Source organism: Tinamus guttatus, unplaced genomic scaffold (assembly GCF_059628265.1).
Source record: "Tinamus guttatus ecotype Peru unplaced genomic scaffold, ASM5962826v1 Tinamus_guttatus_pri_ptg000643l, whole genome shotgun sequence".
Classification (NCBI taxonomy): Eukaryota; Metazoa; Chordata; class Aves; order Tinamiformes; family Tinamidae; genus Tinamus; species Tinamus guttatus.
The window spans coordinates 278240-302577 of NW_028289177.1; the positions used below are offsets into that span (position 1 = coordinate 278240).

The 24338-nt window shown below is 70.1% G+C and overlaps 4 protein-coding genes and 1 pseudogene across 4 annotated transcripts; all 5 read right to left on the minus strand.

Annotated features, from left to right (window-relative positions):
* Window positions 1-1036: 1036 nt before the first annotated feature.
* Window positions 1037-3146, minus strand: PLVAP (plasmalemma vesicle associated protein). Its single transcript, XM_088535749.1, has 6 exons — window positions 2705-3146; window positions 2211-2307; window positions 1485-2074; window positions 1258-1396; window positions 1110-1182; window positions 1037-1043 (listed from the first exon to the last, which is right to left on the minus strand). Exons 1-6 carry the CDS (start codon window positions 3077-3079, stop codon window positions 1037-1039), a joined length of 1281 nt encoding a protein of 426 aa, XP_088391875.1. The 5' UTR covers window positions 3080-3146.
* Window positions 3147-6054: 2908 nt separating this feature from the next.
* On the minus strand, window positions 6055-7291 carry CCDC194 (coiled-coil domain containing 194). The gene is made up of 3 exons (XM_088535750.1): window positions 6998-7291; window positions 6272-6368; window positions 6055-6191 (listed from the first exon to the last, which is right to left on the minus strand). Exons 1-3 carry the CDS (start codon window positions 7289-7291, stop codon window positions 6055-6057), a joined length of 528 nt encoding a protein of 175 aa, XP_088391876.1.
* A 603-nt stretch (window positions 7292-7894) lies between these two features.
* On the minus strand, window positions 7895-8808 carry LOC104580030 (uncharacterized; annotated as a pseudogene).
* A 5153-nt stretch (window positions 8809-13961) lies between these two features.
* CILP2 (cartilage intermediate layer protein 2) lies at window positions 13962-19112 on the minus strand. Its single transcript, XM_088535751.1, has 8 exons — window positions 19052-19112; window positions 18251-18349; window positions 17904-18176; window positions 17594-17776; window positions 16978-17466; window positions 16787-16895; window positions 16558-16715; window positions 13962-16366 (listed from the first exon to the last, which is right to left on the minus strand). The coding sequence occupies exons 1-8, from the start codon at window positions 19110-19112 to the stop codon at window positions 13986-13988; spliced, it is 3753 nt and encodes a 1250-aa protein (XP_088391877.1). The 3' UTR covers window positions 13962-13985.
* A 2196-nt stretch (window positions 19113-21308) lies between these two features.
* Window positions 21309-22302, minus strand: NDUFA13 (NADH:ubiquinone oxidoreductase subunit A13). Its single transcript, XM_088535771.1, has 5 exons — window positions 22195-22302; window positions 22025-22103; window positions 21875-21946; window positions 21635-21704; window positions 21309-21428 (listed from the first exon to the last, which is right to left on the minus strand). The coding sequence occupies exons 1-5, from the start codon at window positions 22289-22291 to the stop codon at window positions 21309-21311; spliced, it is 438 nt and encodes a 145-aa protein (XP_088391897.1). The 5' UTR covers window positions 22292-22302.
* Between the last annotated feature and the right edge of the window lie 2036 nt (window positions 22303-24338).

Consider the following 24338-nt stretch of genomic DNA (forward strand, 5'->3'; position numbering starts at 1 on the left):
AGTTCTCGTGTCTCTGATGCTGCTTTGGGCTCGGGGGCTCTGGGGGCTCCTTGGGAATCCGTGGGCTTCTCCCACCGCCCCCCCCGGGGCTCCGCAGCGGAAGCTCCTGCTGCTCCGTGGTTATTTATAGAGGAGCTCCAGGAAATCCTCCAACGCCGAGCGCGTCCCCTGCTCCCCCCGGGGCTGGCGCTGGGCACGGGGCCGCTGCAGCCCCTGCTGCCCCAGCCCGCCCTGTCCCGGTGCGGCGGTGCCATGTGGCACCATGGCACAATGCCCGTGGCGTGCTGGGGTGCACATCCCGCTGCCGCGCGCGCCAGGAAAGGCTCTTTAAACAGGAAGGCGAGGGAAGCGCCGCAATAAATCAGTGTGTGGCAGCCGGACAGCTCATCCCGGCACCCGGCGCGTCCCGCGCGCGGCTTTGCCACAGGCCCCCTGCCCCGCTCCTGGCTGCCGGCCGAGCCGGCGCTGGTGGCTCCAGCTTCCCCGGCCGTGGAGAGCACCGGGGACGAGGTTTTCCTAGGGGAGGTCAGGGATACTGGGGCTCGGTGGCCAGGGGCTTCCCGCTCGCTGTCGCATGCAATTCCGGCACGGGAAAGCGGGGCCGGGCTTGGCCCCTCTCCGAAGCGGCCGTGGGCGCCCAGTCCCACAAAGGAGCAAACAACAGTCGGGATCGGCCCCTCCTGGACCTGTCGCCGCTTGCTCCCTTGGGTGTGCTTGGTCTTCCTGTCTTTCTCCTACCTTTCCCCTGGGATGGAGCATCCCGCTCCCCTTCCATGCCGCAGGAACGCAGACACGTGCTGTCCCGGTGCCAATGTATTTGCAGCCCCCAGCCCCAATATACAAACACGTGCCCGCGGGCAGAACTGTGCGGCCCCGCTCCCACAGCCGAGCGGAGACAGGGAAACGGGGAGAAGGGAGGATGGAGAACGCCGCCCCGTGCCTGGGTGAGACGCGGATGCCGTCTGTGCCGTGGGAAGCGCCGCTCCAGGCTGGTCTGGGCACGCGGGAGCCGTGTGCCGGGCTGCCGGCCTGGCCACTAGCCACTGCAGAGAGGAGGGTGAGCGGGGCGGCCCCAGCGCGGGCGCCGCCGGCCCCGGCGCGCGACTCACCTGGGCTTCGGGGGCACGTACTGCTCCATGATCCTGCGCACGGCTCGCTGGATCTCCTCCGCGTTGATCTTGCCTGCGGCGGGGAGAGCGGCTTGGGGCCGGGCCCGGCTCGGGGGGCTCCCCGCGCCCCCCAGCGCGACGCACTCACCCATGTTCTCGAGGACGCCCGGGCTGCGCAGGACGTCGGCGCTCGCGTAGGTGCCGGCGCTGCCGAAGGCGATGGGCCGCCCTCCGAACGCCGTGCTCGCCGGCACCCGCGCGCCGCTCGCGTCCAAGAAGGTGCCGAGCTGCAGAGCAGAGCGAGGCGGTGGGTGCCCGGCTGCGGCACGGGGCAACCCTGTGCCCGCCACCCCGTGCCCACCGCCCCTTGCCCACCTTGGAGCCCATGCACATGCCGAGCTGCTCCTTGAGATACGCTGCCTGCGCTGCCGCCCGGCTCTTCTCCTCCAGCTCCTTGGCCAGCAGCTCCTTGGCCGCCAGCAGCTTCTTCTGCTCCTCCTGGCTGCTCTGCGCGCGCTGCTCAGCCTCCTGCAGCCGCTTGCCCAGGTCCTGCTTGTCGTGCGAGCAGTTCAGCTGGCACTGGGCCACCATCATGCTGCACACCGTCTTGCCCACGTACTTGGCGTCGCGCTCCTGCTGCCAGAGGAAGAGCCCCTCGGTGCGCTGCGCCAGCCAGCTGAGCTGCTCCTGGGCGCTGCCGCAGCTGTAGGGCCCCAGCAGGTCCTTGATGCGCTGGAAGGAGTAGCGCACGTCGTCGCGCAGCGTCGTGCACTCCCGCTGCTGCAGCTCCAGCTGGGAGCGCGTGGCGTCGCAGCCCGCGCGCGTGGTGAGCAGCTCGCGCTGGCAGCCCTCGCCGGTGCGCGTGGCCGTGGCCAGCGCCGCGCTCGCCTTCCCGCAGCGCTCGTCCAGCTCCCGCCGCGCCAGCGCCGCCTGGTCCTGCTGGCTCCGCAGCGTGGCCTTCTCGGCTGCGCGGGGAGGCGGAGGTCGGCGCGGGGGACAAGGACGCCCCCCGGTCCGGATCCAGCTGGGACAAGGCTGCTCCCTGGCTGGGATCCGCTGCGGGGACAGGGACGCTCGCCGCCGCGCGTGCCCGGCGCTTACCCTGGCAGCTGGCGTTGATGAGGCTGATGGTCATGTGGCACTCGTCCAGCTTCGTCTTCTGGTAGAAGACCATCCTCATCATCTCCTGCAGCTCCAGCTGGGGGGAACGGAGCGGGTCAGCGTGGTCCCCCCTCGCTTCCCCCCCAAACCTCCCTTCCCAGTGGGAGCAGCCCCGGGACATCGCTCGGCCCAGCGCTGCTCCCAGTGGGAATGTGGATGGAGCAAGCAGGGCAGGGTGAGCAAGCCGGGAGAGCCCCATCCTGCATGGGAGCCCTCTGGTCCTGCGTGGGGGCCTCCCATTTGCCACATCCTGCTGAGGCCAAGCGAAGTCCAGGGAGCAGCCGGCAGCCCCCCCATCCCGGGAAGCGGCTCCAGCGGCTGCGGCGCAGCCGGATGGGCCCTTGGGACCGCAGCGCTGGATCCCAGCGGAGCCGGGGGACGGGAGAGCCGGAGGAGCAGGATCCCGGCGCGGGATCCCCTGCTCAGCCGCTCACCTTGCCGGCGCCGGAGCCCTGGCTGCTGTTGCACTTGTCGAGCTCCCGCTGCACCTTGTGCAGCGCCAGCTGCAGCGCCTGCCGCTCCTTGGCTGTGGTGTTGAGCGCCCGCGTGAGGTTGGCGTTGCGGCCGCTCAGCGTGATGATCTTGTTGTAGCGCTCCTGCATCTGCCGCTCCAGCAGCTGGAGGTGCGTGTCGGTGCCGGCGTGCGCGTTGCCGTACACCATGAAGAGCACCAGCCCCAGGATGATGAGGAACTGGATCAGGGAGGTGAAGAGGAAGACGTACTTCATGTAGAAGCTGCAGTCGCGCTTGGGCACGGCCGCCTTGGCCTCCACGCCAAACTTGGCCATCCCGTAGCTGCTCTTGTCCATGTCCCTGGCGCTCTGCGCGGCCCCGCCGGCCCCGGGCCCCTTTGAGCGGGGCCGCGCCGGGGTGGAGCCTGCTCCCGCCGCCTGCCCGGCCCGTGTTTATATTGCTCCCTTTAATATTTCCTTCTGTTGGACTCCTTCCTGCTTCTCCGGATGCCTCGGACCCGCCAGGTTATCGCTCCGCAGCTTCTGTTTGCAGGAGGGCTGCTGTTCACACCGATAGCGCCGGGGGCACAGGCCGGTGCATCCCCTCCTGCCCAGCGCGCACCGGTCCCAGGGGAGCCCCAGCCGGCCCGCAGCGCCCGCAGCGCCCGCAGTGCCCACAGCGCCCGCAGCGCCCACAGCGCCCGCAGCTCCTGCAGTGCCCACAGCATCCAGAGCACCCGCAGCGCCACGGAGCAGCCCGCGGAGCCCGGCCCTGCTTGCACCCGGGTCACTTAGGGGTTGCAGTCGGGCTCTGCGCTGCCATCGGCTCCGGGTGCTCCCATGAGGCTGGTCCTTGGCACGGGGTGCTGGAGCCGCATCCCGACTCCCGCATGTCGGACTGTGGAGCCAGTGACGGCGGCCGCCAACATTCCCAGCCCAGCGCTGCATCCTGTTCCCAGCACCGCACAAAGGCCGGGATGCTCAGTCCCCCTGCGTGGCCCCGATGCCACGACCCTTGGGGCCGCCACCGGCGCCACGGGCTCCGCAGCCGCCGTGCCCAGCCCCGGCAGTGCCCGGGGTGCCCGGTGAGGGGTTTGCACGGGGAGGTCACTGCGGGTCCCCACGGCAGCTGCGCCTGTTGCCTCCAGGCTGTTGCACAGGGGGTGCTGCACACTGGCTCTTTCATGCAAGGGTGTTGCACGCAGGGCTGTTGCACACCCTGCAGCATTCCCCAGCTTTGCCCACACAATTCCCAGCTCGGACACAGTGTTCCCATGCGGTGCGAGGCCACACTCCTGTGTCTCCCACCCTGAGCAGACGCACTCTGCGTTCACAGCGCGGTGCCCGGTGCCCAGCGGCGCAGCAGGATGTCTGGCCGGGGCCGCGCAGGGCGGCGACGTCCCTGCAGGCAGGGGACCGAGCCGGGCACTGACCCCGGCCAGGAGACCCGGGCTCTGTTTCCTGCTTTCTCGCCGGGCCGCGCTCCCCGGGGGCCGCTCAGCGCTTGTGGCGCTCGCGACGGTGTCGGCCGGCCCCAAGGCTGCTCTCAGCTACTGCTGCTTCCTTCCTGAGCTGCAAATAACAGGGCTGAGTCACTGCCCCGCAACAGGCCCCAGCCCCGGCCACCGCGGTGCCAGACGCGCTCCTGGCCCCTCTCCGTGCCCGTTTGCAGCGGGCAGCCCCTCCACCTCAATCCTGCACGCTCTGCTCGCTGCACTGGGGCAGGACCAGGGCTGCTGCTGGGCTGGGGGTGCCAGGCGCCGCTTTGGGGGGTCCTCGGCCTCGGCAGCGAGTTCGACTCCTTGCTTGGCCCTGCTCTTGCCCAGCTCTTGCGCTGGACCCTACGCATCGCTGGGGCACCGTGCGCTCCCGGGACGTGTGTGCAGTGAGGGTGCAAGGGACGTGCACACCCGGGATGTGCAGCCGGCTCCCGATGCCCGTGCCGGTCCCGTGCATGCCCGGCCCGCGGCTGCTGCCTGCACCGGGGCCTGGTGCTCTCCCCTCCAAAGCCACCAGCCAGCGGCTCCGTCAGCGCAGGGCGGCCCTGGCGGGAACAAGCTGGGCCGGATGCTCCTGCTTGAGCTGCCCTCTGCACAGGATACAGCAGCGGCAGGAAAATCCCGGCTTTCCTGGAATCCTTCTACCACAGTTTTAAGTGGTTCAAAGAACCTGGGAAATGACTGGGAAGCGGCAGCATCTGCTGTTCCACGGCGGTCCCAGGGTTTCTTTAACTTCCTGAGCTCAGAGCTAGGGAGCAAGGCGGGATTCACAGAGCATGGAAAGATCCCAGTGAACAGAGCGGCCTTTATTGCACAGACGCCGCCGCACTTGCAAAGTCTTTCCAGTCGCTGGTGGCTGAAAACACCGCGGTCCAACCCCGCGGGCAGGGAGGAAGAGTGTGGAGCGGCGGCACCGCGGCCGCGCCGCCGGCAGAGGGAATCCTCCCTCCGGCAGCGCGGAGCTCCCGGAGCCGGCGGCGCCCGCGGGGGCTGCGGCGGGTGCAGGGGGCCCTGCTGCCACCACGGCCCTGCTGCAGCGCAGAGGGTCCCCACTGCCCCGCGCTGCTGCTGGGGGCTCAGCCCTTCCTGCGGGACAGGGGATGGGGTGAGCAGCTGCTGTGCCGGGGCACAGGGGTACTGCACATGCGTGTGGGACATATACACACACACACACGTGGGGCACACGTATGTGGGATGTGCACACACATGTGAGGTATGTGCACGCGCATGTGGGTGATGAACATGCATGCAGGGCATGTGCACATGTGTGCAGGATGCATGAAGGGCACATGCATGTGTGTGCAGGGCACAAGAACACACGTGTAGAACACACGCATGCATGCACAGGGCATGTGTCCAAGCATGCAGAGCACATGGACATGCGTGTAGGGCACAGGCGTGCATGCACAGGGCACATGTGTGAGTGTGCAGAGCACATGGACACGCGTGTAGAACACACGCATGCATGCACAGGGCATGTGTCCAAGCATGCAGAGCACATGGACATGCGTGTAGGACACACGCATGCATGCACAGGGCACATGTGTGAGTGTGCAGAGCACATGGACACGCGTGTAGGACACACACATGCATGCACAGGGCACATGCACCCAGCAAGCAGGGCACAAAGGCAAAGGCGGCAGCGCCCGGGCTGTACCGGCGAGGGGAGCAGCAGCGCCCGCCCGGGCGGGAGCTCCGCCGCCGTGGCAGGACGTCCAGCTGGGAAACGCAGTCGCGGCTGCGGGAGAGCAGGGGGACATTACAGGGGCTCCAGCTCCCCGGGACGCAGGAGCCGCCGGGCAGGGCGGGTGGAGCGGGACGGAGGGTCCTTCCTTACAGGCGTCCCTCGAGCTGGCGCTGCCGGCCGTCGCAGCGCTCGCCGTGCGCCCGCAGCACCCGCTGCTGCTCCGCCGCCGCCTCCAGCCGCCGCTGCAGCCCCAGCGCCTGCTCCTGGCTCCGCTGCAGCTGCTCTGCGGGGGCGCCGGGATGGTAGCGCTGAGCTGGGTGCCCCCGCTGATGGTCCCCACGCCACCCCTCATGCTGTCCCCACCTTGCAGGGCGGCCTTGCTGCGGGCCAGCTCGTCCCCTTCGTGCTGCAGTGCCAGCACCCGGCTCTGCAGCACCGTCACGTTGTGCTCCAGCACTGCCTGCGCACGAGGGGACGGCACCGTGAGGGTGGCCGGGCCGGTGCCATCCCATCCCCAGGGAGGCCTCCTCACTGTGCATCCATCCCGGGCTTGACAGGGCTCAGGGATACGGCTACGGCACCTGGGAATGGGCAGCCCCCCTTGCCCCGTGGGAAGGGGCACCCCCAAACAGCACCAGGCTCGGCCGGGAAGCCGGAGCGGTTTTCCAGCCCCTCCAGGCCATTGTGCGGCCGGAATTGCGCAGGAGGCAGCGAGGCCCCGGCTCCTCCTCCGGCTCCGTGTTCGGCCAGGCCTTTTCCCAGCTGGGTCTGCAACTAAAAATAGGCGAAGGGCGAAGCGGCAGCCCCAGGCCGCGCAGGCCGGATAATTATACGTGTGCGGCTTGGTGGCCACCAGGAATAGCCGTCATGGCCAGGCAGCCGGTGGCACCGCGAGTGCAGGACGCTCCACGGGGCAGCAGCTGCGTGCCCTGCACTCCCTGCCGCGTTTTGGTCCCTCTCCCTGGTGCTTTTCCCCTTCCACTTTGCTCCCGGTGTGGATGCCCCTCCTTAGCATCCGTCCCCTCGCAGCGAGGCTTTCCCATGGGAACCCCCTGCAATTCCAAACTCCCCGGTGGACACAGGACCTACCGCGCGCTCCCCGCATGCCGCCAGGCTGCCGTTGAGCCGCTCGCCGCTGCTGCGCGCGTCGTCCAGCATCCGCCGCAGCCGGTCCCGCTCCCGCTGCAGCTCGCCCAGCTCGCGGCTGGCGTTGGCCGCGCGCTCGCGGCACGCGCGCAGCCCGCGCAGCGCCTCGGCGCGCCACGCCAGCACCGCCGCCGCCGCCGCCACCGCCGCCACCAGCAGCAGCAGCGCCGCGCTCAGCGCCAGCGCCCGCAGCGTGGCCCGGGCCACCGCGGGCACCGCGCAGCCGCCGCGCGCCATGTGCCGCCGGTGCCGGTGCCGGTGCCTCGCCGGGCGCCTCCCCGGCGCTAATTGCTGCGCGTGGGTTTGGCCGGCCCCGCTGCGGTTTCGTGCAGGTCGCAGCCCGTCATTGCCGCGGGTTGGGCTGGACGAGGCTCTGCTCTCCACCCCGTGGGTGACACTGGAGGGGACAAGCGGCCCTGGGGACTCGTGGGCTGGGGTTGCTGTTCCCCCCGTGTTGTGGCTGCTCCGAGGCATTCGGGGGACTTTTTGTGCCCGTAGGGTGGCTGAGACCGCCCCAGCGCTGCCCATTGGCGTGGCGAGGGGACCAGGGCATTCACAGCCCACCTGGTAGCCCCCTGGGACCTGTCCTGGCCACGCGGCACTTGCAGGGGGATGAACGGAGTCCCGGCAGCGCCACAAGCCCCCGCGCTGGGGGCTCTGGGCGGGGGATCCCCCCTCACCCTGTCCATGCAGCGTCCCAGAGCGGGGTCTTTTCACAGGGATTTATTTGGTTCCAGGCTGCAGAACCGCGGTGCACGTGGGTCCCGCCTGGCCCGCGCACGGCGCCCGTGGGGCTGCGGCTGGAAGGGAGCGCGTCCCCGCGCACGGCGCTGCCTGCGCTCAGCAGAGCAGCGTCCCCGTCCCCGCCAGGGCCAGCACTGCGAGGCCCAGGGACACGGCCCTGCTGGGCGCTGCGGCCGGGCTCCCGCGCGAGCGCCGGCTCTGCAGGGCCTGCAGCTCCTTCAGCACGTTCCAGATCTGCGACTGGAGGCTGCTCCTGGGGACGGGCACAGGGACAGTTGGGGGACGGGGTGTAGGGCCCGCGGGGTCCCACCTGCTCTGCTGCTCCTCCTCCACGTGTTACCTTTGCCGGGCAACGTCCTCCTTGAGCCTCCTGTGCTCCTCTGCGTGGAGGCGAGAGCGATGGGTCAGCGCGGCCGAGGGGACAGGGACCAGCGTGGCCCAAGGAGGACGACACGGTCCAGGGATAGGGATGAACGTGCTCCAGGAATAGGGATGAGCATGCTCCAGGGATGGGGGACCAGGGGGTCACTCACCTTGCAGCGCTGCCGCCTCGTCCCCCTGCTCCGAGTCCCGGCGCTGCAGGAGCTCCAGCGCCTGCTCCAAGGCCATGACATTATTCTGCAAGGAATCCTGCAGGGACACGGCAGGGAAGCGCTGCGTCCAGGACCTGCTCCCGCCTCCCTGCGCCCGGCGCTGCAGCCAGCACCTACCAAGCGCGTCCCGCACTTGTCCCCATGCTGGCGCGCGTCCTGCAGGGCCTCTTTGACACCCCCCAGCTCCGAGCGCAGCGCGGCCACCTCTGCCAGCACCTGCTCCCACTTGGCCCTCTGGGCCTCCTCCAGCCGGGCCAGCTCGTCCTTCCCCACGGTGTCCCCTGCGCAGCCCTGGCACCGCGCAGGCTCCTGCGCCGCGGACGGCAGGCTCAACGCCAGGGTGAGGGCCACCACCAGCATCACCGCGACCCCCGCCGCGGCCAGGGCCAGCACCACGGGCCTCTTGCAGGTGGGCATCTCTTCTCCGGGACCCATGGGCTTCCCTGGACAAAAATCTCTGCTGCGGGAGCTCTGGGAGGGGCCTGGAGCCTCCCTGCAAAACAGGCAAGTTTCGTTTTTTCAAGATAAGGAAACTGTCAGGAAATCATGTGGTTTGGGACCGCTCGGACACACTCTGTGCCTGGCGGGAGCAGTCAGTTCCGGAGCTGGGCTGCACTGCAGGGTTTGGGATACGTAGGGAATGGGGGGGGATCCCAGGGAAGGGGTAACCGCAGCACCGGAGCTCCCGCTGGTGGAGGCGGGAGAAAGGGCAGAGGGTGCCAAGAGCCTTCGCCCGGCGCCCCAGCTGCTGTGAGCGCCGCTCCAAGCTCCGCACGGCTCCACGAGCTCCATTTGGGAGCACCGTGTGGAGCTCCGTGTGTGAGTTCCGTGCGGAGCTCCGTGCCGCTCCGTGCCGCTCCGTGCCGCTCCGTGCTGCTCCATGCGCGTCACTGCTGGCCCCCTGGGCAGCGCGGCCGGCGCGGGAGCCTCCGGGCCTGGCGCCGCCTGCGCCACGCGCTCTGTTTGCTTCTGTTGTGGCAAAATCCAAAGTGCTTTTTTTCCAAGGCCGGTGCGAAAGTCCATGGCTTTTTTATTTAATACTTTCCCCACTGACGTTTTTCAGTGCAGGGAGCTGTTGCCCGACCAAAGTCAATAACAGCTCCCCCCCGCTCTGCTCCTCGAAGCAGCTCCAAATGCCTGGAGCGGCCGGGGTGGCCAGCGCCACGCGGAGCATCCCGGCACGGCCGGAATGCGGAGGGGAGCACCTTGCGGATCCCGGCCCCGGGATCCGGAGCAATCCCTGTCCCCGAGGCCCAGCTGCCCCCCCCGGCAGGGACGGCTGTCACCCGCTCACCTTTCCTCCCTCCAGCTCCTAAAAATAGCCCTTCCAGATGTTATTTTTATTCTGCTGTTCCATGTGATTAAAAAAAAAGGATCCCAGTGGCCGTGAAATGAGAAACACACAAAATATTTACCAAACTTCCACTTTTGAGTCAGATTTTAAACATCTGGAGAATTAAAAGGCACTGGCAGATGTGGGCAGCTGTCATCATAAAGGCTTTAAATATGTTGTTATTGTTATTTATGGTCTGGATCCTGGCAATGAGAGAAGGCCAAAAGCTGCAAAAATAGACCGGAGTGGGGCAAAAGGATGTTTTTTCCAGAACCAGCTCGTTTCAGCATCGCGCCTTTGAGCCCTGTGATACCAAGTGCAGCTCTCCCAGGGCAGCCAAAAGCCTCCACGGGAGGATGCCCTGGGGGAGCGGGCGCCATCCCGACCTGCATCCCGCATCCCGGTGCCTCCGGGTCGCGAGGCCCCAAGGAGGCTCCCGGCACGGGGGTTCCCAGGCTTCCTGGGGAAGCTCCTGGGCTTTCCCACGGGAGCTGGTGCTGTTGGAAGCACACGGCAGTGGGAACCTGTAATGGGCGTGGGGGGAAAATCTTTGTTTCTCCTTTATTTTATCCTGTTTCCCCACTTAGCTCTCTGTGCACCGGGAGAGCAGCAACGGGCACCTGGGAAGGGCCCTGGGCACCTCCTCTCCCCCTCTTTGCTCCCAAATCCTGGTCCAAATGCGCCCTGCCTGGCGGGGGTGGCACTATCCAAACCCCCCACTCCCCTCCTGGGGATCCTTCACTTTGGCAGGGGACAAGGCAGGGGTCCCCCCCCGGGCGTGCAGGGACACTGTTGTTTTCCTCTTTCCCTGGCTGCTCCGGAGGGATCGAGGGGAGTGGAGCAGCATCTCTTGGCCAGACGGCCTGGAATTCGGGAGCTGGAGCGGGCGCGGGCCCGGCAGCGCTGGCACCGCCGGGGCGGCTGCCGACGGGGAGGCTGCGGCGCGGGAGCCGTCCCCAGCGCTCCCGATCCGGAGGGGACGTCCCGGCCCCGGGGCTGCATCCGGCCGGAGGGTCCGGGTCCGGGACCGGGAGCGATGCCGGGGCAAACGGAGCCGCGGGGCGGGAGCTGCTGCCGACTGGCGGCTTCTCCCTTTCATCCCGTGCCGGCGCCTGTTCCCTTGCAGCCTGAAACGTGGGGCTCGCTCCTATTTCAGGCTGGTGTTCCGGATGCCGCCTTTTATTATTTTAATTTCGGCGCTGTCATTACATTTTCCATTATTAAATGCAAAAGAAAAAAAAAAAGAGAGAGAGAGAGAAAGAAAAAACAAAGCAAAACGAAGCCGGGCGAGCTGCTTCCCCGGTGCGTTCCAGCGCGCGGCTGCCGCGCGGAGCAGCCGCCGTCCCCAGCCAGCCCTGGGACGTGCTGGCCGCGAGCGGCCGCCCCGCGCGCTGCAGCCCCAAAACGGGGACAGAGCCCTGGGGGGCAGCAGGCACCCACTCCCAGTGCATGGAAAAACAGCGTTTCCAAAGGGAAAATGGGAGCAGGAGCCCCCTTGGCCAGGGTTCCAGCTGCCCCCGGGACGTGCCGGTGCTCCCCGCGCGCAGGCGGCTACCGTCGGATTCATTTACGTTGGGCTGGGGCCATCCCTAATTGCTGGCGGGGCGGCACGGGGAGCTGCTTTCGCTCGGCTCTTTTCCCTGCCCCGCTTTGCTATTCCGTTTTGGACGGCGCTCGGAGGTAACGAGAAGCAGCTGGGCCCTCCGAGCAGCAGCGGCGCCCGGGACGCCCGCGGCCTGCGATTCTCATCACGGCTGCCCCAGCGCGACCGCTGCTCCGCGGCGGGGACCGCGACGGGGACCCTCGGGGACCCGCTCCGGGCTCCCGGTGCCTCTTGCTCTGTCCCAGCTGCGCGGGCTGCGCTCGTCCCACCCGCATGTGCCAGGTCTTGGGAAGGGGAGCAAAAGGGGGTTTTTAACCCAATATGATGCAGAAAGTCCCTCCATGCTCCTCAGCGCGGGGTCCCAACACAACTGCTGGCAACGAGGCCGAGCAGAGGCGAAGCCGGCGCCGCCGCGGCCGGTCACGGGGAGCAGCCGGGGCAGGAGCGCAGGGCTCGGCCGGCGGGGGGTTATTTCGGTACCCGCTGACGCTCCTTGGCACGAGCTCAGAGCTGCAGCACGTGGGTGGGAGCGGGGCCGGGCCCGGAGCCCCCAGCGCAGCCAACCCGGCACGAGCGGCCCCGGCCCCCCGTTAAACCTGCCCCACGTCCCAGGGCTGCACCCCCCCAACCTGCCCCCCTCGTCCTGGGGCTGTGTCCACCTGGGAGCCCCCAGCAGCCGGTTCCCTTGCGGGGGACGAAGCTTTTCTGCCCCTTCAGGGCTTTTCCAGGCCCTGGGGGAAGCAGCAGCAGCGGGGGCGGGTGACAGGCGCCCTCCCCACCGAGAAGGGGCCGCGCGCCGGGGGCGGCAGCAGCTGCGCAGCCCCGTCCCGCGCAGCCCTGCGCTCCCTGCCCAGGCGCTGCGGCTCCCGCTGCGGTTTGGGGTTTTCCTTCCAGCAGCCGGTTTCCTGTGCAGGGGCCGAGCGGGGCAGAGGCCCCAGGCGGGAGCCCGGGGGGCTCCGGAACAGCCGCATATGGAGCCCTGGGGACGGGGACGCGAGTCCAGTGAGGGTGGATGGGACCAGGAAGCAATGGCTCCCCTTTGCCCAGGTCCCCGTGTCCCCCACCTACCCCATACGGAAATCCGCAGGGTTGGGGCACCCTGACACCTGGCTCCCTACGGGGCCTTCCCTGCGCCTTGTGCTGAGCAGCCTGGGACATCCAACCCGCTGCTCCCAAACCGCCGTTTTTAGCCCCGTTTTGGTCCTGACATGCCGAAAAGCAGCAGCCGCCGCTTCCATCTGCCCAGCGCTGGGAGCTGCTCCGACCAAGCCAAACAGCTGGGGCAGAACAACCCTGCCCAGTCCGCGGTCTGTGGTGCCACCCTTGACGCTGGTCCACGAAGACCGCAGTGCCCTCAGCAGGAGAGCACAGTGTGGCTCCAAGTGGTGGCGGCAGCACCGGGGACATTCAGCACCAGGGACATTCAGCACCGGGGACATTCAGCACCCGGGAGCAGGGCTGTGGCAGAGCTCGCAGCCATGTCCAGCTCCCGGGGTCTCCGGGTGCCGGAGCCGGGTGCTCCCTCCCATGCACTATCACAACGTCGGATCCTGCAGCCCCGCTGCGAGTCCAGCGGAGCGGGAGGGGGTCGGGCTTTGGGCTGTGGCTGCTGAAGCACCAAGATGTGTCCTGGCAAACCGTCCCCTCGCGTGCCCTGGCCGCTTTGATCTGGCAAGTGGCAGAATCCAGCATAAGGGCAGAAAAATGCCTCGCCTTGGCCAAACCATGGTTTAAAAGGGAAACATTGTCCTGCGAGGAGAAGGGGATTTTTTGGACCTGTAAACACAGCGTGTTCCATTACAGCATGAGCCCGGCGGGTGGGAGGGGGCGTGGGACCACAGCCCAGCGCGGCTCCGGCCCAGCCGCTGCTCCGGTCCGCGAGCGCGCCGAGTTTTGCAGGTCTCTGCAGGAAACCAACGCTCCCCGCGCCCGGGGATTGCGGGTCCCGCCGAGCCGGCCCCCCCGGGCCATCTCTCCGCCCTCCGGGGACGGACACACGGACCCCCCCGCCCGGGGTGTCCCCGCACTGCAGCGCCCGGCGGCTCCGTGTCCCCCCCCGGGGCTGCCGCGCGGCTCCAAGGCAAACGGGGCGGCGGGAGCGCGGCCGGGACGGCGGCCCCGGTGCCGGGGAGGGAGGATGCGGCCGCGTCCCGGCCCCAGGGCGCCCCGGCCGCGCACAGAGAGCCACGCGGCGGTGCCACCACCGTGTATTTTGTAATAAATAATGTACAAGTCCGCGCGGCCCCCCGCGCCCCTCACCGCGGCGGCGGGGCGGCGTCCCCAGCGCTTCCTGCCCCGGGAAGTCGCCCGGTGGATCCCCCCCTTCTTTTTGTTTTCAATCTTTATTTTTGAATCCCCACCCCGGGGGGAGGTGGGTGTCGGGAGCCCCGGCCCGGGGGCGGGTGGGGAGGACGAGCACCGAGAGCCGGCCCCGCGGCGGGGCGGGGGGCGAGCAGAGCACCGGGGTGCGGGATGCAGGACGGGGGATGTCGTCACTCCCGTCCTGCTGCTCCCGCGCCCCAGACGGTCCTTTGGACGGGGGGGACACACTCCCCGCTAGTGACACCCCACCGTGTCCCCGCTGGGCCCCCGATAGACGCGCGCAGGGTCAAGCAGTGAGTAAAGGAAGGGGCAGCGCGGGGGCGGCAGGCGGGGGGCTCAGAGCTGCGCCCGGACCCTCCGCCGGCCGCCGGGGCCCCGCGGGGCCGGACCGGCCGCCCGCCAGCCCGAGGGGAAGTCCAGCACGTCGGGGGGCGCCCGGCGCTGCTCGTTGGTGCCCATCTCCCGGCGTATCTCGGCCAGCGCGTCGGCCGGCGCCGTGAGCAGCCGCTGGAAGAAGCTCTCCTGCGTCACCGGCCGCTCCCGGCACGTGAAGGTCATGGCGGTGCCGGTGCCAGACTTCATCTCGCGCGAGAAGCCGTCCGAGGTGCCGTCAAAGCAGCGGCCGATGGCGATCTCCTTGGCCAGGCGCGGGTTCTGGTCCGTGACCGTGTAGATGCCGTAGTTGTGGCCCAGCGGGTCAACGGGCGCCAGCATGGTGAAGGCGGCCGTGTTGTTGTTCTCCGCGAGCGGCGGGTGCCGGGCCAGGTAGTCGCGCAGGAGGCTGTTGGTGGCCGTGCGGCGGCAGCTGCCCTGGGGGATGATGGAGACCAAGGTGCGGTCCACGAGGCTCTGGTCGAAGAGCATCCCGCTGCACTTGAACTCCACGCAGGCGCCCGAGCTGTTCTCCAGCTGCATGTCCCGCACGCTGCGGGTGTCGCGCAGGCCGTAGAGCTGCCCGCGGGTGCGCGGGTGGCTGCCGCCCACGTTGCGGGAGCGCACCATGTACTCCTGCGGCCCCTCGATCTGCACCTTGATGAAGCACGCCCTGAACTCCTGCGGGTTGGGCCACCACGACAGGTAGTCACCCGTCCAGGACGTCAGGTCGCTCTCCTTGAAGGGCACCACGTTGTACTCGTACTTGTCCACCTCCACGCGGTAGAAGCGGAAGTGGTTGGCGCTGGCCGGCGCCTCCTCACACTCCTTGAGGCTGCGGTAGGGATAGATGGGCCCGTTGGTCTCGTCGATGTTGTTGGGGTCAGGCTTGGCCACGTTGATCTGGAAGGCCGTCTTCTTGAAGCTGGGCTCGTCGTGGTCCAGCCGACGGTAGCCCAGCTTGTTCAGGTAGGGCTGTGACACCCCCACAGCGTTGGGGTTCAACTTGGGGCTGGAGGCTACGGCCTCCAGCTCCTCGCCGCCCAGCGTGGCCGTCACATAGGCCGAGTAGGCGTCGGGGCGCTCACCGTCGCAGAAGGCGGGCAGGCAGGCGCCGTTGGGCCCCGTGACGATGCTGTCGAAGCGTCCCCAGGCCCGTGGGTTGGTGGGGTAGCCGGGCTGGGGCTCCAGGTTGATGAGGTTGATGACCACCCCTTCCAGCTGCTCGTAGGCATTGAACTTCTCGTTGCTGTAAGCCCGGACCTTGACGAAGCAGCGGCGGTTCTCAGGCACGTCCAGGTTGAAGAGTCGCCTCTCCCGGATCTCCATGTTCCCGATGAGGAAGGTCCTGTCCTCCCTCTTCTTCCTCCTCTCCTTGACCTGGCGGAAGACGCCTTCCTCCTCCCACAAGCCAGTCTCCGGGTTCAAGGACCACAGCTTCATCTTCTGCAGGTGCTCTGGCATCCGGATCTGCCTTGCATCCATGCGGACCTCCACCCGGCCCGTCTGCAGCACCTCGTTGGACTCCCCTTCCCGAAAGTCCACAGCAAACATGCCGTAGGTCCGCAGGGGGACGATTTCCCCTTCAGCGTTGGCGAAGCTGAGGTCGCTGGAGGCGGCGCCCGCTGTGGCCATGTCCCTTGGGTCCAGGAAGGTGACGCTGGCTTTGACGGTGCCCTTGAAGACCTCCCCGGAGGGGCGCAGGAAGGCGCCGGCGGGGATGACGAGCTCTCCGACGGGCTCCTGGCCACGCGCCTCCCCCAGCGGGATGGCGTTGGTGCGGCCGGCGTCCAGCTCCACCGGCGCCTTCTTGCGCATCATCTTGACCTCCTGGTAGACGGCGCCGCCGCGGCTGTTGAAGGGCAGCACCTTGATGGTGTCCACGAAGCGCTGCTGCCGGTCCACAAAACGGGCTACCAGCCGCTGCGTGTCGGGCGGCACCTCGATGGTGAAGGAGCCCTTGTAGCCGGTGAAGCCGATCTTCTCCTTGCCCAGGAAGATGTGGCCGAAGCGCAGGGGCTCGCCGCTGTCGGCCGCCGTCACGCGGCCCTGCACCAGCACGCGGGGCCGGGCGCAGGGCCCGCAGCCGCACTCGGCCACCACCTTGACGGGCAGCAGGGAGCCGGCGCAGGGGATCTCGCGCAGCTCCATGCGCCGGACCCCGCAGCAGCGCCGGGCGCCCTGGCCGCACTGCGGCTCCGCGGCCGGGTCGCCGTTGCCGCAGGGCGCCGCCGGGCACTGCCCCACGTCGTAGTAGCGGGGACCCGCGGCAGCCCCGCGGCACTCGCCGGGCAGCTCGATGAGGTTGGGCTCGGGCTCAGCCTTGCAGCTCTGCTGCCCAGGGGCTGCGGGCGGCGCGGGAGGCACCGCGTTAGGAAGAGGCTCCCCGTGCTGCGCCGGGCACCCTACCCACTGCTCTTGCACCCCCAGGCAAGGTGCAATGACCTGCCTGGACCGAGGCACCCATCTGGGCACAGCTGCCCAGCCCATGCCCCCCTTCCCTTGCAAAGCCCCTCCTGGCACCATCCCTGCTCACCCAGCACGGCCAGTTGTGCCGGCGCCGAGCGGATGGCGCCCGCCTCGCTGCTGGCCTTGCAGTGGTAGGTGCCAGCGTGCGCCGGTGTCAGCGCCCGCAGCACCAGGCGGCTGCTGTACTTGAGCACCTTCCTGTCCAGCAGCGTCCCGTTGTGGTACCTGCGAGGGGCCGGGGTCTCAGCGCCAGGCACGTGCAGCCCCCTGTGCCGCTGCGCCGGCCCTGCGCTCACCAGAAGTACTTGGTGGGCACAGGGCTGCCCGCGGCTTTGCAGCAGAAGGCGACGTCCTGCCCGGCGCGTCGCACCTGGCCCTGGGGCTGCATCACCATGTAGGGCTTCTCTGCAAGGAGGGAAGGGAGAGGAGGTGCCCAGTGTCCCCCGCCACCTCCCAGGGCTCCCCGTGCCCGCGGCGCCGCTCTCACCCAGGGGCTGCAGCACCAGCCGCGCCACCGAGAGCCCCGAGCCGTTGGAGACAACGGGTGCCAGCCCTGGGGCGAACTTCTCCAGGTGGGCGCTGAGGTTGGCGGCGGTGCCAGGGCAGAGCCCGGGCACCTGGAAGCGGCCCCGCGCGTCGCTCCGCGCCAGCAGCGCCGGCGGGCGGCCCTCCAGGAAGATCCGCGCTCCGGGCAGCGCCGTCCCCGCGGCCGACACCACGGTGCCCTGCAGCGCGTGGCCCGGGCAGGCTGCGGGAGGGAGCGCAGTGAGCGGGAGGGTGGCACAGGGGTCTGTAACCCCATGGGGACAGCGGGTACCTGGGCAGGGCGCAGAGGGACATGGCTGCACCTCGGTGGCCCGTCCAGGGCACGGAGACTTCTTGCCCGCGGGGCAGCTGCGGCGGCGCAGGCGCTTGGCGGCGGCCCCGCAGCTGCGGGAGCAGGGCCCCCACGCGCCCCACTCGCCCCACGCGGCCTCTGCGGGCAGAGGTGCCGGGTGGGCATCAGGGGCCGCACGCAGCCCCCCAAGGCCCTGCCGGCACCGCGGGACACGGGAGGCTCCTGCGGGCGCTGCCGCCTCCCGAGGCGCCCGGCCGGGCCCTACCTGGGCAGGGGCCGGCGCCGCACGGGCGCCGCTCCACGGCTTTGCCCTTGCACTTGAGCTCCTTGAGGGCGGCGGGGTGGCGGGCGCTGACGCAGCGGCGCTGGCGGCTCTGGGTGCCACGGGCGCCGCAGGCGCTGCGGGAGCAGGGGCTCCACGGGGACCAGTGCGACCAGTAGATGTGGTCTGTGGGCGGCAGGGGATGCACCCTGGGGACTCCCGCGTGTCCCACCACTCCCCGGCTCCATCCCCTTGCCAGGGAGGTCCCGGGGCCGGGGAGCAGCGCGGGGGCTCCGGCCGAGCTGTCACTCACCCAGCGGGCAGAGGAAGCGGATGTGGTAGTTGGAGCAGGTCTTGCCCGGCGGCTGCTCCGTGTTGACGCAGCGGAAGCCCTTTTTGGGGCTCACGTGCACCACCTGGCCCACGTCCTGGGGCAGCTCCCACTCGGTGGTGCGGGCCTGCACGGCCACGGGCCGCGCGCACACCCGCGCGCCGTAGTAGAAGCGGATGGCGTCCAGGCTCTCGTAGTCGCCACCTCCGCCGGGGTGGTCGATGTTGAACCAAGACGTCCACTCGGCGCCGCCGCCTGCGACGGGCCCAGCCGTGAGCCCGTGGGGCTGCGGGCTCCGGGGCCACGCGCTGGGCCGCGGGCGCCCGTACCTGCGGTGGCCAGGTCCGGCTCCACTAGGTCCGGAGCCGCCTTCCAGGGCTTCTCTGGGGCGCTGCTCTTGCCCGGCTCCGAGTCATTCTCCACGGGCTCTGGGGGAAGCGAAGGGCGAGTGCGGCACAGAGCCCAGCGGCTGCCAGAGCCCGGCCGAGCTGGCGCAGCCTGGGGAGCCCCAGGAAGAGGCAGGAATTTGGGCTGCAGTTTCGGTGCCCCGGGCACCGCCAGGACGGGAGCGGGGGCTGGTGACGGGGACGGGGTGACGCGGCCGGTCCAGGTCCTGCTGCCGCCGCGGGGAGCGACCTGGCGATCCCAACCAGGTGGTTCCCGACCGGCCCTTCCCAGCCCTGCGCAGGGTCTCAGCCCCGCAGAGGGCACAGGGCAGGTGGCACCAGGAGGCGGCAGCACCACGGGAGCCTCGCGGGGGCCGCACCGGGGCCCCCGGGAGCCCCGGGAAGGAGCCGTCCCCACCGGAGCTGCGGGAGCCTCGCGGGGCGGCCCCGGCGCTTCCCCCGTGGGAGCGGGACCGGAGCGGGAGGACCTGCCCCGGCGGGAGCGGGGCTGGAAGAGGGAGGATGTGACCCACCGGGAGCGGCTGGAACTGTCCCGATGGGAGCGGGACCGGAGCGGGACCGGAGCGCGAGGAGCTGCCCCGGCGGGAGCGGGGCTGGAAGAGGGAGGATGTGACCCACCGGGAGCGGCTGGAACTGTCCCGATCGGAGCGGGACCGGAGCGGGACCGGAGCGGGAGGAGCTGCCCCGGCGGGAGCGGGTCCCCGCGGGCCCGGGCTGCCCTACCTGGCGCGGCGACGCAGTGACAGGCGGCGAGCGCCAGCAGCGCGAGCGGCGGCCCGAGCATCCCCGCGGCGGCGCCGGGCGCGACTGGGAGCCCACGGGCCCGCGCCGCTATATAGGGGCCCTGCCCGCTCCTGGAAACCGGATCCTGGCACGTGGGGCTCGGCCGGCGCTGGCGCCGGGACAGGCGGGGAGCGGGAGCCCCCCCGCCCGCGGGCGCGGGGCTGTTTTGCAGCCGTAAAAAAAATAATAATAATAAAATTGGAGGGGCGGGGGATGCGGCGGGGGGGTCCCCGGGGGGGAGAAGCTTCCAGCTCCCAGCGCCAGGCGGGCACCGGGAGCCACCGGCGGCCACCCCGGGCCGTGACCCGGGCGCTGGGGTCGGGGGATGCCGGGGCCGCCCGGGGCTCCCGCATTGCCGGGATGCCGCGGAAATTAAAGCGGGGGGGGCGGGCGGCTCCGCGGCCCCGCGCGCGGCACGCGAGCACCGGCCCCCCCGGCCCCGGGGCCCCCCCGCGCCGCCCCGGGGCTGTCCCGGCGGGACGCGTGGCGCGGGGGGGCCGCTGATGGCAATTCCAGGCCGGGCGCAGACAGCGGCTGTTCGCGGATTGCATCATGTCTCGCGCGGGAGCCGCGCTGGGATGGCCTGGATGCGGCGCGGGGGGGGCACCGCGCACCCCCCGGGCCGTCCCCGCAGCAGAGCCCGCAGGACGGAGCGGAGCCGGCGGGGGGGGGGGGGGGCTGGCGGAGCCCCCCGCGCGGAGGCTGCAGCCGAGGCCGCATTCCTGGCGGGGAGGCCGGGGCTGCCAACAACAACAGGCGGCGGCGGCCGGGGCTCCCCGCGGGGCCGCCACGCGCGAGGAGGAGGAGGGGGGGAGGAGGGGGAGGAGGAGGAGGGGGAGGAGGGGGATGCCCGGTCCCAGCTCCGCGGGGTCCCGGGGCATCCAGGCAGCCCACGGAGCGGAGGGGCCGGGGGCTGCGGAGGCTCCTGGGCCGACCCCGCACGGAGAGCAGAGCCGGGCGGCGCTCGGAGCTGCCTCCGCTCCTGCCTTCCTCCTCCTCCTCCTCCTCCTCCTCCTCGGGGCCAGCAGGAGCCGCTGGAGCTGCGGGAACAGCACTGGGAGCCCCCGGGGCCCCCGGGCAGCCTCGTCCCTGCACAGACCCCCCCACCTGGGGACAGGGTCAGCAGGTAAAGGTAACAGGGAAGGAAAAAGGGAGGAAAAAGGGAAAGAAACAAACACACACACAAGGCGGAAGGTCAAAAGCAAGGTAGAAGAGGCTGGGAAGGGCTGGCGCGTCCCTGGCGTCACCTTCTCCACGTCCCCAAAGCTGCTGCCTCCGAAGCAGCTCCGTGTCCACGGCCCCGGCTCCCGGTGGGGACAGGGACACGACACTCGTGTCCGTGGCCAGCCGGCACGGCAGGACTCGCCGCCCGCGCGGCTCCCGGCCGGGGAACGTGAAGCCGAACAAAGCGTTGGTCGTGCGGCCGGCGCCGGAGCTTCCGAGCGGGAGCGTCATCGCTCCCGTGTCCTGGCTCACCTGCCGGCGCCGGGATCGGCTCCCGCTCCCCGTGGAGCGGCACTGGGAGCTGCGGCCGGAGGGGCCCCGGGCCGGGAGCCGCCCAACAAGATGCGGAAGCTCCATCCGGGTGGTTGGGAAGGCGCCCCACGGATCCCCCATGCCCAGAGCGTCCTGGGAGACCCTATGGATCCCCCCACGCCCCCGGGTGTCCTGAGAACCCCATACACCCTATAGACACCCCCGTCCCGGCAGCCCTCCGAGCCGCCACGTTCCCAATCTCCGGTGCCCTCTCCCCATTCCCAATCTTGTGGTGCCCTCTAGTGAGTCCCAGCCCCACAGCCCAGCCTGGAGCAAAGAAGGGGAGGACAAAGGCCGCAGGGAGGGGGACCTGCCACCCCCCAGGCCAATGTCACCCATCCCTGGGGAGCCCTCACCCGCAGCGGGACGGCGGCCAAGAGCGCTGCGGGGCGGGAAGCTCCTTCCCTCTTCCCCAAGTCACATCCCGGGATCCAAACCCCACATTTTTGACCCCCATCTCCCCTTGGAGCTTCCCGTGCAGCAGCAGCAGCGCAGCCTCCCGCTGGCCACGGGGCCACCCCCGCCCGTCCTGTCCCCAGAGGGGCTGTGACACTGCGGGACGAGGGGCTGGGGACAGAGCCAGGAGCCAGCGAGGAACTGCCGGGACATCCCCCCAGGAGCAGCTTTAATAGGAGACGCTCGAGCGCGGAGCGGAGGCCGCTCACACGTAGTACTGCAGGCCGAACTTCTCGTTGTCCAGCTCGCGGCTGGGCCGCAGGTAGTAGAGCTCCTCCAGCGTGGGGGGCACCCAGCGCTCCGTGTGGAACACCGACTCTCCCACCTGGAAGCGGTGCCGGTGACGGCGCGGCGCCCGGAGCCCCCGCGGGGGCAGCCTCCCCGCGGCGCCTCCCAAACCCGGCCGGGCCCGGGCCCTGCTCCGGGCACAGAGGAAGCACCAGGAGCCGGATCCCGCAGCAGGAGCCGCTGGCCGGGGATGCCTGGGGCAGCGCCCTGTCCCGTGGCGCTTGCCGCCCGCAAGGCACAAACCTGCCAGCCGGGCACGTCCTTCATGATCTTGGCTTCCTCGTCCAGGTTCTCCCGCAGCAGCCGCAGGGTCCTGGGGCGCAGGGAGGCCTCAGGGCTGCCCCGCGGGGCCTGCGCGGGGGCTACAGCCCAACCAGGGGCCTCGAGGGGCCCCGGGACCGAGCGAGCGCCCCCCGCCCCGCGGTACCGCCCGGTACCGGCCCAACCCCCGCGGTACCGCCCGGTACCGGCCCACCCCCGCACCTGCGGTCCGCCTCGGCCTGCAGCAGCGGCATGAGCGCGATCCGCGCCTCCAGGTCCTCGATGAGCAGCCGCCTGCGCCGGGGCAGCGCGCGCGCTCAGGGCGGCCCCGCGGCCCGGCCGCCCCGAGGGCCGCCGCCCCCCGCCGCCCACCTGCGCTCGCGGTTCCACTTGACCAGGCGGTAGTAGCCGAACAGGAGGCTGCCGACGCCGAGCGCGAAGAGGCTGTAGCCTGCGGGACGGCGGCGGGGCCGTGAGGGGCGGGCAGCGCCGCTCCCCGCTCCCCGCTCCCCGCCCGGCGGGCCCCGGGCGGCCCCGCGCACCTGAGAGGCCCCGGCGCGGCAGCTGCCGCCGGTAGTCGATGGCGCCGTAGCCGCCGGGCGGCGCCATGTCCTGCTTCACCTTCGCCGCCGCCGCCATCTTGGCGCCCCGGCACGGCCTCGCTTCCGCCGGCGCGGGACCACGTGACCGCTGCGCCGCCTTCCCGCCACCCTAACGCCGGCCTTAAAGCGGCGACGCCGGCCTTAAAGCGGCGACGCAGCGCGGGGCGCCCGGGTGGGGCCCGCTCTGAGCGCCCGGGGAGCGGAGGCGGCGGGAGGGGGCGGCCGTGACCCCCCCCCCCTGCCCAGGACCGCGGAGCGGCCCCTCTGCCCGGTCCTGCTGCAACATCCTGCGGCCCAACACGCACCAAGCGTGCACCGAGTGTGCATTGAGTGTGCACTGAGTGTGCACTGAGTGTGCAAACACGCACCAAGTGTGCACTGAGTGTGCATTGAGTGTGCACCGAGTGTGCAAACACACACCGAGTGTGCACTGAGTGTGCACCGAGTGTGCAAGTGTGCACTGAGTGCGCATTGAGTGTGCCCCGAGTGTGCAAGTGTGCACTGAGTGTGCATTGAGTGTGCACTGAGTGTGCAAACACGCACCAAGTGTGCACTGAGTGTGCACCGAGTGTGCACTGAGTGTGCAAACACGCACCAAGTGTGCACTGAGTGTGCATTGAGTGTGCACCGAGTGTGCAAACACGCACCAAGTGTGCATCAAGCATGCACCAAGTGTGCAGCAAGCACACACCAGGCCGCATGCAGCCGCTGGTGTGTCGCGCAGGGGCCGCAGAGCAGCGCGCTGTGGCCACCAGCCATGTCCTTGCAGCGGCGCCTGGGTCCGCGGCAGCTCCGCGCTCATCCCCGCCACGAGCCCCCCGCTCGCTAAGCCCTGACCGCGGCAGATCGAGGTCGCCCGTGTCTTAGCGCTAATCGGGTCGCTAATCCCTGGGCCGCAGCCTCGCAGATGGCCCTGGGGCCGGAGCAGCCCCCGGGGGCAGAAAGGGCGCGCGGGGACGCGCGTGTCCGCCCTGGGCTCAGCCGCGCTCCGGTCGCGCACACTGGGCTCCGGCAAAGCGGCCGCCGGCGCCCGGAGCACCGGGATAACGAGCCCTTCCCCGGCTCCCGCAGCGCCTGCGGCTGCCCGGCACCGCCATTCCCTGGAGGCCCGGGAATGCTCCAACACTTCTCCTGGGGAGGCGGCTCCAGGAGCCCCACGGAGCGGCTGCCGCTCCGGATCTGCCGCTCCCCATGCGGGGGATGCAGGGGATGCTCCCTGGATGCAGGGGACGCTCCCCGGGATGCAGGGGACGCTCCCCGGGATGCAGGGGATGCTCCCTGGATGCAGGGGACGCTCCCCAGGATGCAGGGGATGCTCCCTGGGATGCAGGGGATGCTCCCCGGGATGCTCCCTGGGATGCAGGGGATGCTCCCTGGGATGCAGGGGATGCTCCCCTGGATGCAGGGGACGCTCCCCGGGATGCAGGGGACGCTCCTCGGGATGCAGGGGATGCTCCCTGGGATGCAGGGGATGCTCCCTGGGATGCTCCCCGGGATGCAGGGGACGCTCCCTGGGATGCAGGGGATGCTCCCTGGGATGCTCCCCGGGATGCAGGGGACGCTCCCCGGGATGCAGGGGACGCTCCCCGGGATGCAGGGGATGCTCCCTGGATGCAGGGGACGCTCCCCGGGATGCAGGGGACGCTCCCCGGGATGCAGGGGATGCTCCCTGGATGCAGGGGACGCTCCCCAGGATGCAGGGGATGCTCCCTGGGATGCAGGGGATGCTCCCCGGGATGCTCCCTGGGATGCAGGGGATGCTCCCTGGGATGCAGGGGATGCTCCCCTGGATGCAGGGGACGCTCCCCGGGATGCAGGGGACGCTCCTCGGGATGCAGGGGATGCTCCCTGGGATGCTCCCCGGGATGCAGGGGGTGCTCCCCTCCCCGGGATGCAGCGGCTCCGTGGGGAACGCGCAGGGCCCCTGGACCAGGGCGGAGGGAGCCGCGCTGCCCGGGGAAGGGTCTCCATGCGGCTCCAGGCTTGGGAGCAGCGATGGCAGGGAAGAGCCCACGGGCTCTGTGCGGATCCAGCGGCAGCCTCAGGTCTCCACGTGCAGCCACTTGTACTGTAAAAATATTTGT

Bases quoted from the DNA above. Each gene is read 5' to 3' on its own strand.
- PLVAP (XM_088535749.1), bottom strand. From the start codon at position 3,079: ATGGACAAGAGCAGCTACGGGATGGCCAAGTTTGGCGTGGAGGCCAAG. The intron at 2,075-2,210 runs GTAAGCGCCGGG...CTCCCCGCGCAG, and splicing joins CATCAACGCCAGCTGCCAGG to CCGAGAAGGCCACGCTGCGG. The intron at 1,397-1,484 runs GTGGGCAAGGGG...TCTGCTCTGCAG, and splicing joins GCATGTGCATGGGCTCCAAG to CTCGGCACCTTCTTGGACGC.
- CCDC194 (XM_088535750.1), bottom strand. From the start codon at position 7,291: ATGGCGCGCGGCGGCTGCGCGGTGCCCGCGGTGGCCCGGGCCACGCTG. The intron at 6,369-6,997 runs GTAGGTCCTGTG...CCTCGTGCGCAG, and splicing joins CGGCATGCGGGGAGCGCGCG to GCAGTGCTGGAGCACAACGT. The intron at 6,192-6,271 runs GTGGGGACAGCA...GCGCCCCCGCAG, and splicing joins CAGCAAGGCCGCCCTGCAAG to AGCAGCTGCAGCGGAGCCAG.
- CILP2 (XM_088535751.1), bottom strand. From the start codon at position 19,112: ATGCTCGGGCCGCCGCTCGCGCTGCTGGCGCTCGCCGCCTGTCACTGC. The intron at 17,777-17,903 runs GTGAGTGACAGC...TGCCGCCCACAG, and splicing joins CCGCTTCCTCTGCCCGCTGG to ACCACATCTACTGGTCGCAC. The intron at 16,367-16,557 runs GTGAGCAGGGAT...CGCCGCCCGCAG, and splicing joins GGCACAACTGGCCGTGCTGG to CCCCTGGGCAGCAGAGCTGC.
- NDUFA13 (XM_088535771.1), bottom strand. From the start codon at position 22,291: ATGGCGGCGGCGGCGAAGGTGAAGCAGGACATGGCGCCGCCCGGCGGC. The intron at 22,104-22,194 runs GTGCGCGGGGCC...GCCGTCCCGCAG, and splicing joins GCCGCGCCGGGGCCTCTCAG to GCTACAGCCTCTTCGCGCTC. The intron at 21,947-22,024 runs GTGGGCGGCGGG...GCCCCGGCGCAG, and splicing joins AAGTGGAACCGCGAGCGCAG to GCGGCTGCTCATCGAGGACC.